The sequence below is a fragment of the Mustela putorius genome, unplaced genomic scaffold, assembly GCF_011764305.1.
Source record: "Mustela putorius furo isolate JIRA1106 unplaced genomic scaffold, ASM1176430v1.1 tig00000174_pilon_pilon_pilon, whole genome shotgun sequence".
Taxonomy (NCBI): Eukaryota; Metazoa; Chordata; class Mammalia; order Carnivora; family Mustelidae; genus Mustela; species Mustela putorius.
This window is the reverse complement of record NW_025421304.1, coordinates 30,641,702-30,657,785: the sequence shown is the minus strand read 5'-3', so window position 1 is coordinate 30,657,785 and position 16,084 is coordinate 30,641,702. Positions and strand designations below refer to the sequence as shown.

General features: G+C 46.9%; 1 protein-coding gene across 1 annotated transcript in view; it reads right to left on the bottom strand.

Annotated features, from left to right (window-relative positions):
• Positions 1-16,084, bottom strand: part of PKD1L3 (polycystin 1 like 3, transient receptor potential channel interacting) — a 57,623-nt gene that overhangs the window by 16,987 nt on the left and 24,552 nt on the right. Inside the window, 11 exon segments of the mRNA XM_045076517.1 lie at positions 2,026-2,253; positions 2,337-2,533; positions 3,134-3,319; positions 3,783-3,878; positions 3,881-3,964; positions 4,317-4,513; positions 6,661-6,807; positions 9,273-9,451; positions 9,717-9,818; positions 11,246-11,476; positions 13,810-14,003. Of these exon segments, the coding sequence (XP_044932452.1) occupies positions 2,026-2,253; positions 2,337-2,533; positions 3,134-3,319; positions 3,783-3,878; positions 3,881-3,964; positions 4,317-4,513; positions 6,661-6,807; positions 9,273-9,451; positions 9,717-9,818; positions 11,246-11,476; positions 13,810-14,003 (1,841 nt within the window).

Here is a 16,084-nt window from a genome sequence, read left to right as displayed (position 1 = left end):
CTGCGAACAACTGTATGCCAACAAACTGAACAGCTTAGAATGGATCAATTCCTAGAAACACACAGCTTATTAAGGCTAAATAAAGACAAAATAGAAAATCTGAACAGACTATTAACAAATAAGAAGACTGTAAACAAAAATTTCCCAACAAAGATAAGACCAGGACCAGATGGCTTCAGGGGTAAATTCTACCAAACATTTAAAGAAGAATTAACATCAATCCTCAAATTCTTTCAAAAAATTAAAATGGAGGGGCGCCTGGGTGGCTCAGTGGGTTAAGCCTCTGCCTGCAGCTCGGGTCATGATCTCAGGGTCCTGGGATGGAGCCGCACAGCGGGCTCTCTGCTCTGTGGGGAGCCGGCTTCCGCCCCCCTCCCTGCCTACCTCTCTACTTGTGATCTCTGTCAAATAAATAAATAAAATCTTTAAAAAAAATTAAAATGGAAGAAATTGTTCAAAATTCATTTTATGAGGCCAACATTACCCTCATACCACAGCCTACAAGAAAGGAAAACCACAGGCCAGTATCCCTGATGAACACAAATGCAAAAATCCTCAACAAAATGCGAACATATGAAGTTCAAAAGTACATTTAAAAAGATCACACACTGCAACCGAGTGGGGTTTATCTCCTGAGTTGCAAGGATGACTCAGCATACACAATTCAGTAGACGTGATATACCACATTAGCAGAATGAAGGATTAAATCACATGATGATTTCCAAAGATGCACAAAGGAGCGCCTGGGTGGCTCAGTCATTAGGCGTCTGCCTTTGGCTTGGGTCATGATCCCGGGTACAGATAACATGATCTTATATACAGAAAACCCTGTAGATGCCACAAAAACAAAGACAAAGACAAATCCGTGACAACCAATAAATGAGTTTAGTAAAGTTGCAGGAAACAAAATCAGTACACAAAAATCAGGTGCATTTTGTTACATGGACAACGAATTACCAGAAAAAGAAAGAGAATAATCTCATTTACAAAAGTATCAAAAAGAAGAAAATATCTGGGAATAGATTTAACTGAGAGGGTGAGAAGTCTGTACAATGAAAACCGGAAAACACTGATGAAAGAAATAAAGACACAAATAACTAGAAAGATATTCCCTGTTTATGCCTTAAAAGAACATTGTTAAAATGTCCCTATCACCCAAAGTGATCTACAAATTCAGTGCAATACCCATCAAAATTCAGGCATTTTTTTCACAGAAATAGAAGAACAATCCTAATATTTGTATGAACCCCACCAAACACGCCAAAGAGACAGAGTGATCTTGAAAAAGAAAAAGCTGGAGGCATCCCATGTCCTAATGTCAAACCGCACTACGGAAGCTATCGTAATCAAAACTGTGTGCTATTGGCATAAAAACAGACACACAAGATGATGGAACTAAATGGGGGAGGCCAGAATCAACTCACGCATTTACAGACAACTCCTCTATGGAAAAACTGCCAAGTATACACAGCGGGGCAAGACGGTCTCTTTAACCAACGAGGCTGGAAAAACTGGATACGTGAATGCAAGAGAACCCAACTGGACCCTTTCCTTATGCCACATACAACAGTCAGTTCCAGATGGATTCCCAACTCAACTGTAAGACCTGGAACTGTAAAACTCCTGGAAGAAAATAGGGGCGAAGCTCCCTGGCATTGGTCTTGGCAGTTCTTTGGAGAGAACATCAGAAACCAAAATTAAACAAGGGAGAATATAACAAAAGTTTTCTGGTGTTTTTCTTCTAAGTGGTTTATGGTTGATTTTTTTTCACTTGTCCTCTCTTGGCAATCCTTTTCCGCTCTGCTTCTACTAGTCTGCTTCTACAGTTCTCACCAGTTTTTTCTGTGACTTCACACACTGAAATTTCATTCTGCCTATTTCTGCTGTTTTCTTTTTTTTGGGTCAAATTACCAGGACCGTTAAGCACTTTGAATGGACACCCAAGGGTGTCATCTTCCCAAGTGAGCAGCCCACAGCGCGAGTGGGTCCCGCCCCCCCATGCTGAGACGCCCCGTTTTCACGTACCTGGACTGGCTGGCTGATGACGAGGTTGTGAAGCACGGATAACATCACTGACACAACCCAGCTGGTGGCCTGCTCTCTGGTCAGTTCCAAGCTATAAAGTGCAGTAAAAAAGGCTGCAGCCAGGCTAGTGACGCCCAGGAAGAGCCAGCAGAGGTAAGTCAACCCTCGGCGCAGGCCATGAGCCACGGGCTTCCTCTCTTCTGGGCTCAGGATGGGGAAACTCGTGGCCTCCCTTAAGAACAGAAGTGCAAGGAATCAGCTGAACGGCAACAGCTGAGAGAGACGCAGGATAATTATGGGTGATGCGGGGCCTTACCTGGAGGGCCCTGCTCTGTGGGAAGGAGACGTGTTTCCAAGAGCTCCTGGAGTTTTTGCGGTCGGTCCGTGGCATCAAGGATGTCACAAGGCGGGTCGGCCTGGGTGGGATCCGGGGCGCATAAATGCGACTGCAGCCGCTGCAGAACTCCGAACAGGTAACGGGACAGATGATGGTGGCTTTCAGGAACCGCTGCAAGTACAGGCCGGGCTCACATGTCAAGGGACAGGCACTACTGGCAGAGAGGAACACGTCATTCACGGATGAGGACGTTCCATTTCCCAGACCGTGGAGACTGGACCCAGCAGTTAATGACTGTCTTCTCTGAGCATGTCGGTGACTTGCTAACAATTTCTAAAATTCTACACTTGGATCCAGAATAAAAAAGGAAACACAACTTTTGATCTAGAAGCAAATTAAAATTGAAACCGAATTGAGCTTTCTTCACCAGAATGGTGTTAAGTGCCCAGTGGGGTGTAAACTATATTCCAGATTCCTTAAACCCCCTAATCTGCCTGTTCCATAGAAGAAAAAGAATGACAAGTCTCAAGAGCCCCCAGCAAAGCAGATGGAGTATGGGGGGGGGGGTCTGAACCAGAGGGCATTTCTGTGGGTTTTTCCTTCATCCTTTACTTTGTATCACCAGATATACTGTCTCGAAAGCCATCGGCTCTACTGGAAGTTTAAAGAAACGGAAGCAGAAGGTTCTACCGTGCCTGCTGGTTATGCCAAGAGGGGGGAGGGAGTGAGAGGCAGAGAACACATCAGTTACCAACACCTGCGGAGCTTTACCATTTGCCGGATGGGGTCCTGCCTGCTGAGGAGAGCCGTGACCTTCCAAGTGAGAAGAGACAAGGCTGGCTAAAAGCTACATCATCTTGTTAAAGCTGTGAGACGCCCATAAAGATTGGTCCCACTCTGAGAGGAGGTAGGTGTTTCTCCTGAGCAGGAATCCCACCGTTTCCTTCAATTCTTGAATGTGGAGCCAAGATGAGAAAAGTCAGTCTGACATTCGCCCGGGACTGGTAGCAGTTACACACGGCAGGGTCGTCTCTTTACTGAGAGTGAATGCTCAGTGCGAAGAACCTCTATTTTTCATTTTCTTTCTCCTTTCTCAGAAAGAAAGTCACCTCCCAGTAGCTTCAAAACTAGTTTTATGAGGGATTACAGGAAGAAAGAAGGGACAGCTGGATCAAACACCAGCAACGAAAACTGGAGAGTAGTACCGTCTGGACTCACACCCAGTCCTCAGAATGTATCAAGAGGAGAGACGACGAGGGGCATGAGCATCATGGCCCAGGGCACAGGACTTAGGGAAAAGCTATCAAGGTTAATGGGACCCGCAAGCCTTCTAGAAGATTCTCTCCACCGACCTTTCTTGCTACACGTAGAAGCAGGGCCTGCCATCTACTTATAAAATTAGGCACCAGGCTTACCTCAGCCACCTCTGTGAGAGACAGAGGCTCAAAGGGAGCCTCTGGGAGGCAGGAGGCTTGGCTGAGAGGAAAGGGAGGCAGGGGTTCGTGTGGCTGGATCAGCCAGTTACAAGATTGACGGGGAAGAGGAGGACAGCAGTTTGGACGCTGGTGAGCAGCTGGGACCAGGTCACAGGAAACGGACCCACTGGAAGAAGAACACGACAGCAGCCTTCATCCTCGAGAGCTGAAGTCGTCTCAGCCGTTGCCCTCCCAGCTCTAGGCATCGGTCTGGCAAGTCCGCCATGATTATCCACAGACAGGACTTCCTCATGGACATTATCTAGGGACAGGACATCTAAGGCTAAGACTGACGTGTCGTTCCCAAGGCTGCTTCACTCATTAATGAACGGGAACAGGGTGGAAGTCTGTTAGAACATTCAAAGCAAAGTGAAAACAAAGGCACCTCAGGACCCTGTTTCTGACCCTGAAGGGAAGGAGGGTGCGGGACCGTGGAAGGATTGCGCGCCACCAACGCCACACGCCAGGCTCACCCGCACCTGGCTCGTCTCTCTCAGCCGTGCTGCTGCCTCTCCTCCAGAACACAACATTGACCACCATGTTGCACAGCAGCGACGTCAGGCAGCAAGTGAGTCTCTGGACTCTCGTAAACCGGTTCCAGGGATGTCAAGTTAAGACCGAGAGCCACAGATGGTCCTGGGTGAGCTTCTCTACAATGAGGGATGAGAACAGGTGTCTCAGAAGATAAATGAGAACAGGACAGACGTGAGTTGGCATCCTGAGGTGTCCCAGGCAAAGATGTATTTTGTCCGGCCACAAGCTCACCGTGACAACTCAGCCACCATCTGATACCTCTATCAAGATGCTTCCAAATGACATGGCAGTGGGACTCCTTTGTGATTTTAGGACACCAGATTTTTTAAAAATATATTTTATTTATTTATTTGAGAGAGAAAGACTCAGTGAGAGAGGGAACACAAGCATGGGGAGCAGGAGAGGGAGAAGCAGGCTTCCTGCTGAGCCAGGAGACTGATGCGGGGCTCGATCCCAGGACCCTGGGATCATGACCTGAGCCAAAGGCAGATGCTTAATGACTGATCCACCTAGGCACCCCTGGACATAAGGTTTTTGAGGATAAGGTTAATTTATATTGTATGAGAGTTTAAAATTAAAAACTTTTTTTTTTTAAACTTCCTAAGAGTTTTGATAAATCTTTGGCTCTACAAAAGTTTGCATAAGGCTTCCACTCAAGGTAGTTTGGTAAATTCACACTTTGAGCACCTGCTCTACTCCAAATGTGGAGGAACTATCAATAAGCTACAAAAAGAAAGAATAACACATACTGGCTGGGCTTAAAAACAGGATAAATCTCTCTGAGGAGAAGTGGAATTAGAAAAAATAGTGGTAAGCAGGGAAGTCACAGGATTTCTGGGCTCCAGGTCTGGAAGAAGGTAGTACACAGGCGGGAGTTGCCTCGTGTAGGGTAACAGGAATTAAAAGTGTTTCATGGGTGGGGGGAGTGGCGAAGGGATGCCATGACACGCCCACAAAACTCCCAGCACAGACTGGGAGGCTTACTGGTTCCAGGCATTTACAAAATCTCTGTCTAAACATTAAATCACCATGAAACTAAGTGAGCGGAAACTTCACCTGCAAGCCATGATGAACACAGAATTCATTCAGAAAAAGTCACTAACCAGATAACAATAACAACTACTAAGAACAACAAATCCTGGAGCAGGGAAAGGAAATACGATTTCCTGCATCACCACATTCCATTATTTAAAATGGTCAGTTCTGGGCACCTGGGTGGCTCAGTGGGTTAAAGTATCTGCCTTTGGCTCAGGTCATGATCTCAGGGTCCTGGGATCGAGCCCCACATTGGACTCTCTGCTCAGCAGGAAGCCTGCTCCCCACCCTGCCTGCCTCTCTGCCTACTTGTGATCTCTGACAAATAAATAAAATCTTTAAAAAATATATTTAAAATGGTCAGTTTTTAACAAAAGATCACAAGACATGAAAAGAAATGACAGTATGTCTCACTCATGCATATGTGTGTACACATACACAGCCATAAATACACTGTCCCTGAGGAAGCCAAGACACAGGATATACTAGAAAGAGACTTTAAATAAGCTATTTTTTTAAGATTTTATTTGTGAGAGAGAGAGAGAGCGAGCGAGCGAGCGAGAGTGCGTGCACAAGCAGGGGAGGCAGCAGGCAGAGGGAGAAGCAGGCTCCCTGCCGATCAAGGAGCCTGATGCAGGACTCGATCCCAGGATCCTGGGATCACAACCCAAGTTGAAGTAGATGCTCAACCCACTGAGCCACTCAGGCACCCCTGAATAAGCTATTAAAAAAAAAAGATTTTATTTACTTATTTGACAGAAAGAGAAAGAGAGAGCACACACAAGCAGGGGGAGCAACAGGCAGAGGGAGAGGCAGGCTCCCTGTGAACAGAGAGCCCAATGCGGGGCTCGATCCCAGGATTCTGGGATCATGACCCAGGCTGAAGGCAGATGCCTAAGGACTGAGCCACCCAGCCACCCCCAAATCAGCTATATTAAATGTGTTCAAAGAACCAAAGACAACCATGTGTAAAGAACTAAAGGAAAGTGAATGAGAATGGCATCTTGCCAAATAGAAACCATCAGTAAATAGACAAATTATTTTTTAAGAGAACCACACAGAAAGGCCACAGTTGAAAAATACATGCATTGAAATGCAAAGTTCACTGGAAAGGCTCCACGGCAGATCTGAGCAGGCAGAGGAAACAATCAGCAAACCTGAAGACAGGTCAATTGGCATTGTCCCATCCGAGCAGCAGAAAGAATGAAGAAAAACGCACACAGTCACCTACAGACCACCATTTCCCACCAACACCTAAAGGAAAAGAGCTCTTTCTTCGAGACTGGCACAACGACCCGGTCACGCGCGCACTCTCCAAGGTCCACCACCAGCCAACAGTTGCACAGGAAGTACCATTTCCATCCACCTGCCAGGTCACCGACAGTGACCTGGTTTACGTGCCTACGGTAACGTGAAGGTAGGTATGTTACGGGGGTGGTGGGCGCGAACCAGATGCTGCAACAAGAGGTAATCTTGTCCCGTCGGGAAATGGATTCTTTTCATTGTGAGGCAAGAACTAAAGAAAGAGACCAGAGCTGATCCAAGTGTTCCCTTCCTGACCTCTAAGGGAATTCACGTATCAAAACCAGCATGCAGCCTTCTGTTACTCGGGAACACTCCAGTGTGTGTATGTCTCCCTTAACTTTCCTTGCTCGTACACGCCAGTCGCCTCTTCGTACAGCCCACCTGCCTCTGTCTTCTGTCACCAGGGCCTGAAGGGGGCATCCCTGGCGGGTGGGGACTGGTCTTCAACATTCATATTAAGGACTTCTCATCCTACTGGGTTCTGTACACTCTACAGTTCAACACATTTTGAGAAATGTAAATACCGTGTAAGCACCACCACCATTAAATTATCACCCCCTAAAGTTCCCTTTCCAGTCAGCCCCGTTGAGGGTCGCCCTGGCCCCAGGTGACCACTGATCTGCTTTCTGTCCCTCAGACTAGTTAGCTTTTTCTAGAATTTCATATATGTGGATGCATATGGCATGTTTCCTTTTGTGTCTGGCTTCTTCTGCTTTGTAAAATGTTTCTGGCATTCACCCACGTCACTGTATCAGTAGATCGTTCTCTGTGTTGGTGGGTTGTACTCCTTTTAATGAACACGCTAACATTTATTTCTTCATTCACCTGATGGGCACGTGTGCTGTTCCTAGTTTTGGATGACTATTAACAAAGCTGCTATGAATGTATGTGTGTAAGTCCTGGAATGGACATGCATTTTCATTGATCTCGGGTGATCACCCAGGAGTGCAATTTCTGGGTCATGTGGTACCTGTCTATTGGCCTTGACAAGCCCTGCCAAACCATCCGTTCATGTGGCTGCACCGCTGTGTGCTCCAGCCTGAGGCGCATGAGTTCCAGTGGCTCCCAATGTCACCCCTACTCGATTTTGTCAGACTTTATTCCAGTCATTCTAGACTAGATGTTCAGTGCTCTCACTGTGCTTTTAATTTGCATTTTTGATGATCAGCAACATTATGCATCTCTTCAGGGGCCCATTATATGTTACTCTCCTTTATAAATCAAACCACAATCAGTGTCCAAGTGCTTTGTAGATGCCTGAACAGAGGAAACAGCAAGCAAATAGCAAATGCTTAGACTCGACTGGCCTCGCGTAGCGCAGAGAGACTCCTGCTGCTAATGCTTTCGGGTCGGGACTGTACTCTTTTTTTTTTTTTTTTTTTTGGAAAAGAGCGGAGTGTCACTTGGTGGGCCAGAGTTGAGGGTCAGTGATTTTTTTTTTTTTTTTAAGATTTTATTTATTTATTTGACAGACAGAGATCACAAGTGGGCAGAGAGGCAGGCAGAGAGAGGAAGGGAAGCAGGCTCCCTGCTGAGCAGAGAGCCCGATATGGGGCTCCATCCCAGGACCCTGGGATCGTGACCCGAGCCGAAGGCAGAGGCTTTAACCCACTGAGCCACCCAGGCGCCCCAGGGAGCATACTCTTTACAGGTGGGCAACACTCAGCAACTGACGAGAGTCCCTGTGCCTTAGGCCTTTGACTCCATTTCCTTCTTTTTTTCCTAACCCCGGTCAATAGTCTTGATCTCAGTTAATGCCATCTTTACTCTCTCCACGCACCTCCCCTCATTCTGAGTGCGGCGGCAGAAGAGCAGAAGCACGTGGACTTCATGCATGCCCAGTTCATGGCCTCATCACTGACCCTGTTCCTCACCAGTTCCCTGGGCCTGTCCCACATCAGGGTTCTGCCCTCCTTTACTCTCTTCTGAAGCTCCTAATATTGACCGAGAGTGTATTTTTAGTGAAGAGTCGTTTATTAAGTTTACTCTTCAAAGATGTTTTTCTGGGGCACCCGGCTGGCTCAGGTGGTTAAGCGTCTGCCTTTGGCTCAGGTCATGATCCCATGGTCCTAGGATCAAGCCTTGTGTTGGGCTCCTAGCTCAGTGGGATGTCTCCTTCTCCCTCTACCTCTGCCCCTCCCCGGCTCATGCTCTCTTTCTCTCTCTCTCTCACTTGCTCACCCTTTATCTCAAATAAATAAATAAAATCTTTTAAAAAATAAAGATATTTTTCATGTGTAGGGATACTTCTCATTTACAACACTTTGGGCAGTAAACTGCCATGATTTGGTCTTCACAATCATGACACCATTAAATGAAAATAAAAGAAAAAAAATCACCTGTCACTTTACCATCCACACAGAATCATATTGTTCATTTTCCCTGTTTCTTTTCAGAGTTTCCCCTTTGTAGATGCTTTGAAATCTAAATCTACTAGTCATTTGTTATGATTTGGCCCAAAGTGTTAAATTGTTCTGCGTGGCGGTGGCATGCTGGTCTCGCCCCCAGACTGGGCGATCCCCAGAGAAGGAAGGACAAGGCTGCCCGACGCAGGTACTTACCAAGAAGGGCTGGCCCCCGAGTTGTCATGCCAGAGCCTCAGGCCGTGCGACTCCCCGAGGGAGGACTGGGTAGTGAGGAGGAAGACGTCCAGTTCCCCTCGCTCGAACACTGCCTTCTGGGGGTCACAAAGGTGATGGGGCTCACTCTGTCCCTCTGATCCATAAAGGGTGATAACCACCTAAAACACAACAAGGAAAGATAAAATGCAGGACGTTCTAACATGACCCCTTGAGTTTATCCTTCAGGGAAAAGAAGGAGAGAAAACTACCAAGGTAAAGTCGTTGGGGGTGCTGGACAAGTTCAGCGGACTCTACACACGTACAGTTTAGAACCAGGACCTGTGCTTCTAACGTGCTCCCGGAGGGCGGGGTCTCACAGGGCAGAGCGCATCTTGTGCGCTAGAAGACGCAAGGCCAAGGGCCAAGACCACTCATTTCATTAACCTTAGCTGTTGCGGCAGCCCTTCTTTGATAGCCAGTGGAGACCTGAAGCAGGCAGTGAAACCGAGAGCTGGGGCCATTATCGGCTAGGACAGTGACCTTCACCTGCAGGGAAAGCAGGACCAAGAAGGATCTTGGCCTGAGAAGCAGGAGGATGAGCAGTCCAGCTTCGACAACCCGATGGAGAGCAAGGGGGACTTGCGAGTGGGAGGTAAACAAGCAGACCCAAGGGACGGAACAGCGGTGAAGGCTGGAAGACCCAGCTTTATGCCTCGAAAATGAAATAGTCACAGAATCCCCAATCAGGTCTTGGGCTTCAAAATCTTTCCATCTCCCTCCCCTGCAGAGAGGGTTATCACACAACCTGGAGGACACTTACTTAAGTGTGAATCTCTGATAAACGATGAATCACTGCGGAGCACACTTACACTAAAAATGCACTTACTATATGAAATTCAAATTTAACTGGGTGTCCTATGTTTTTATTTACAAACACTGGCAACTCTTCACCCATAGCAACAAAGAAATGGATGGCATGTATTCTAGAATTTGAAGGGTAAGAAAACATATGAATAAAGGACGCATGCAATGGATGCTAAGAAGAGGCTGTCATCAGGGCGCGGGGGTGGCTCAGTCGGTTGAGCATCTGACACCGGATTTCAGCTCAGGTTGTGATCTCAGGACTGTGAGACTGAGGCCCGCAAAAGGCTCTGTACTCAGCACAGAGTCTGCTTATGTTTCATTCTCCCTCTGTCCTTTCCCCTGTGCGCTTGCTCTTTCTAAAATAAATAAATAAATCTTTAAAAAAAAAAAGAGGCAGCAGCTGTCATCAAGGGATTTTTTGTTGTTATTCAAAAAAGAGATTCCTGGGGCGCCTGGGTGGCTCAGTGGGTTAAGCCTCTGCCTTCGGATCAGGTCATGATCTCAGGGTCCTGGGATCGAGCCCCGCGTCGGGCTCTCTGCTCAGCAGGGAGCCTGCTTCCCTCTCCTCTCTCTGTCTATCTCTCTGCCTACTTGTGATCTCTGTCTGTCAAATAAATAAATAAAATCTTTAAAAAAAAGAAAAAGAGATTCCTTACAGGTTTCTTATCTATCGCAGTTACATGAAATTCTCATTTCACTTCCATGTAACTTTCATATCCAGTGTACAAAGTGAGACAAACTTGCATTCGATTTTGGTTATGTTCTCTAGATGCTCTGGGTGATTCCTAAACTAAACAAATCACAGGAGGGTTCAACCTCCACTAAAGGAAAAGAAGAAAAAAAAGCAGACAGGAGACCTGAAGAGAAACTTAAGAAAAGTCCCCCCTGGTGCTGTGAAGTGTGTAAACCTGGCGATTCACAGACCTGTACCCCTGGGGATAAAAATATATGTTTATAAAAAATAAAAAATTAAAAAAAAAATCAAAGTCCCCCCTGAATTTCTACGACACCAAATACCATGCTACCAGCCTCTTCTGGTCAAGGGTTTTTTTCATCTTGTTCAGCACACTCAAGACACTGTGGCAAAGCTTCTAGAATCAATCTCTCACCTTCTGCATGTCTGCTTGATCCTTTCTCCAAGCCCACACACACGTGAGTATATAGAATCCGAAAAGGCTGGCCAGCAAAGACACCCCAGCAGGGTTGTTGGTCACGCGAAGGAAGAGCTTGGTCGTGTCCTTAATGTTCATGGCCCAGGGCACAATGAAGAAGTCGCTGCCCAAGTAGGCAAGGCGGTTACAGAGACACTGCGTCCTCAAAACCGTGCTCTGTGGCCTAACCTGTAAATAGAATCAAGACACTGATTCTCACTGAACAGAGTGCTAAGGAAGGGACAATCATAAAACACAAACCTAGGCAGTTCTGAGAGGGAAAACTGTCTGGGCTGCGTATTCACTGCTGGTGGTGGCAGAGGCTGGAGAAAGCAGCGTGGAGAACGATCTGGCAGCCTCGGACTCCGGCCATTCCAGGAGTGAACACAGACCCCAGGGCAAGTCTGCACATGCGCACAAGGAGACGTGAGAAAGAATGCTTCCGTCGTTGCTGTTCATAACCAAAGAATCGGAAACGACCTGTGTATGGCCAGTAACCGCAGAACATACAAACAAAGCAGAGGGCTACTACTCTCTACTGATGGGATATTCTCTAGCAGTGAAAATGAAGGAGCCAGAGCTAGATAATAGCATTGTGCATAAATGCTGAGTGAAAAATACAAATTAAAGGGGACACCTGAGTGGCTCAGTAGGTTAAGCGTCTGCCTTCGGCTCAGGTCATGATCCCAGGGTCCTGGAATTGAGCCCTGCATCGGGCTTCCTGCTCAGCAGGGAGTCTGCTTCTCCCTCTCCCACTCCTCTTGCTTGTGCTCTCTCTCCCTGTGAAATAAATAAAATCTTAAAAAAAAAAAAGTTAAAGAAGGATGGTACAAATGGTACCATTTACACAGAGACCCAAAGCATGCCCAACAACACTCGTGTGTCAGTGTGACTGACTGTTTTCCATGCCACAAGGTCAAGCTCTAGGTGCCGGGTCTATCTCTTGCCCTGGGAGGACTTCGGCAGCTCTGTTCCTTGCATGGTGTCCAAACGCTGTACAGGCCTTCAGGGAGGCAGGAAACCCCCTGGTGCTTTTTGTGAGTAGTGGGGTCACTGCTGGGTGAGTCTTGCTATTCAAAGTGCCGTCTCCGCAACCCGGAGCACTGACATCACCTCGGAACCTGTTCGAAAGGCAGAAGCTCAGGTCCCACCCTCCTTGACTACAACAGAATCTGCCATTGAGCAGGCCCCCAGGTAGAGGATTTGTTAGAAATCTCTAGATCTTCCAGAAATCTCTGCTGAGGCCATGAATGGTGTCAGTGCCTTCCAGAGCATCCTCTTTCCCTCTGTTCCCACGTGAATGACCCCTCTCAGCTCTTTTACAAACAGCCTCATGATTTCCAGAACCTTGCACCACAGTCTTTGTGCAACTGAACCAGGACCTCAATCAGATGGGATCGCACAAATTCACCAGTGTGAAAAGGCAGAGTGCCATTTTTGACCCAGGCGCCCCACAGGGTGCCATTTTAAAGTGGGTGCACACTTGGAATTAGGTAACCATGTGGAAAGTCCCTGCCTAGGGGAACCTGGGTGGCTCAGTGGATTGAAGCCTCTGCCTTTCGCTCGGGTCATGATCCTAGGGTCCTGGGATCGAGCCCCACATCGGGCTCTCTGCTCAGCGGGGAGCCTGCTTCCCTCTCTCTCTCTCTGCCTGCCTCTCTGCCTACTTGTGATCTCTGTCAAATAAATAAATAAAATATTAAAAAAAAAAAGAAAGAAAGAAAGTCCCCACCTAGCCTGGAATGTACAAGAATCTGCTAGCATTTAAAAAAAAAAAAGATTTAACTTATTCATTTGACAGAGAGGGCAAGAGAGAGAGAGAGAGAGCACCAGCAGAGTGAGCAGAGGGGGAGTGGAAAAAGCAGACTCCCTACTGAGCAGGGAGCCTAATGTGGGGCTTGATCCCAGGACCCCAGGATCATGACCTGAGCTGAAGGCAGATGCTTAACTGACTGAGCCACCCAGGTGTCTCTGCTAGCTTATTTTTATAAAAGTTCTTTTTTTTTTTTTTCAATTTTTATTTTTTGAAGATTTTATTTGCCAGAGAAAAAGCATAAGCAGGGGAAGCAGGAGAGAAAGAAGCCCCCTGCTGAACAGGGAGCCGGATATGGGGCTTGATCCCAGAACCCTAGGATCATGACCTGAACTGAAGGCAGACGCTTAACTGAGTCACCCAGGCACCCCTAAAAGTTCTCTTTTATTAAGCAAGAAGTTTTCCTTTTACCCTCCACTATTTAATACTGGTAGAACTTATGCATATTACTTACTGTATCTAGAACTGTCAGATTCACCCTGGACTGAGTTTAGGAAAGAAATTACACATATGGGGCATAAGCCAGCTCCAAAGAGTCACACTGTCCTGGCCCGCTACACACATTCCCTTTCCGTTTTCCCAGGCTGACTTATTTCCCTTCTGCTGATTTTTCTTTCTAGGCTCCCTCCCCCCCAAACAAGGTAAGAGTTGTTCTGCATTTCATGCCAGCGCAGGCGGTAGAGAAAGAGCAAGTGGCGTGGCTTCTTACGTGGCAGCCACGGCTCTTCCACATGCTGTTGTGGCCGTCCCAGAAATAACCCCGCGTGAGGGCCGTCACCACCGAGAGCCGGGCGGGTGTCTGCGGGGCGCCCTCCCTGCTGTCATTCCATGGGGCCATCACGTGGTAGGGGCAGGTCCCGTGCCGCAGGCTCTCTGGGCTCAGCACCCCTGTAGATTCCTCAGCTGAGAGCCAAGAACGGTGCTTAGTTGCCTTTTAAATGGGACAAAAGTACCATGAGAACTTTCCTTATGAAGGATGTATTATCATTATTTTATAAATAGGGAAATGATTAAGCCTGGAATTAACAAGTGATTTTGTTTTCTTAACGTCTGAGAGAGAGAGAGCGTGTGCATGAGTGCACTATGAGCAGAGGGGCAGAGGGAGAGAGATTCTCAGGAAGAATCCATGCTGTGCACAGCTGGATCCCATGACCCTGACCTCATGATCGGAGCTGAAACCAAGGGTCGGACGCTTACCTGACTGTGCCACGCAGGCGCCCCACAAATGATTTTCAAAATAATGACCGGTGATGCAACCTGGGGCTCTGCATCACTCCTGTTCCAATAAGAAACTGTATTTTTTTTGACGAATGAAGATTTGTCTAAGGGGTCAGATTTTATAAATTTTAGAAAAATGAAATCGTCATCCATCACAATGAGTAGCTACAAGACCTAGTGAGCAAAAGAAGCCCCCAAACGAAGCAATGATGGAAAGAGCCAGACAGGTTGCCGGAAAGAGCCCTGATTCCAGGTCCGGCTCTGTCACCAGGTGGCTGGGAAGGGCTATGGCGAGTCCCACAATCTCCCCAGCTTTCTCACTTTTCAGACAAGGACTCTGGACCAGAGGTTGTCTAAGATCCCCTCCAGCTCCAACTATGATACTGTCAAGACGGGCACGGGAGATGGGAGCGTGTGCTCCGGATGCGGAGAGAGCCCGCTGGTAGCGCGGACAGAGCCTAGCAGCGGTGAGTCCTGTGTCAGTGAGGCCGACATGAGAGCCAGGGGCAGCTTGCTCAGCCCGGGCAGACCATAACAGAAGGAGACATGCTTTATCCATTCCGATGACTCCCCCCATCCCACTATTTTTTAAATGCGAAGGCTTAGCTCTTAAGACTTCCCTGTAGCTTTAATTTTTTTTTTAAATTAACATATAGTGTATCCCGAGTTTCGGAGGTAGAGTTCAGTGATGCATCAGTCTTAAATAACACCCAGTGCTCATCACATTACATGCTCTCCTTCGGGCCCATCTCCCCGTGACCCCATCCTGACTCCCCAGTACTACATTTAAAGTCGATATCTGATGACTGTGTTTCTCGGTCAAGTATATCCAGGTCCTATTTACGTATTGCAGAAATTCTTAACTATTCTAAGCCACAAAGTAGTCCGTCTGGTATTACACCAAGACCTACTGAGACACCTCTGTCCTTACCCAAACCTAAGATTAGAAATAAAGGTTGAAATATAGACATAACCCACTGTGCTGGGGTTTTATTCTCAACATGATGGAAATTTTCAACCATGCAGAAAGTGGACTATTACACAGTGAACAGCCAAATAATCCCCGAACAGATTCTATAATTAACATTTTACTGAATTTGGGGCACCTGGCTAACTCCGTCAGAAGACCATGTGACTCTTGATCTTGGGGTCATGAGTTTGAGCCCCACATGGGGTGTGAAGACTGCTTAAAGAAGTAGAATTAAAATATATATATATACTAAATTTTGCTTTATCACCTATAGATCTCTCTCTCTTTTTTTAAAGATTTTATTTATCTATTTGACAGACAGAGATCACAAGTAGGCAGAGAGGCAGGTAGAGAGAGAGGAGGAAGCAGGCTCCCCGCTGAGCAGAGTGCCCGATGCGGGACTCAATCCCAGCACCCCGAGATCATGACCTGAGCCGAAGGCAGCGGCTTAACCCACTGAGCCACCCAGGCGCCCCGATCACCTATAGATCTCGATCCATTCCACAATTCATCTTTTTAAAAAATGCATTTCATGGTCATGTGTATTTACACATGTGATGCAATTCCATAGAACTAATAAACACATATACATGAGTGCATGTAACACTGGTGAATCCCAGTGAGGTCAATACATTGTATCAGTGTCATTTCCTGGTGAGGATATTGTGCCGCAGTTAAGTAGGATGTCACCAGTAGGAGAAAATGGGTGAGATACAGATCTGTTTAATTTTTCACAATTGCATGAGAACCCACAGTTATCTCAAGATAAAAAGTAAAAAAAAAAAAAAAAAAGGAA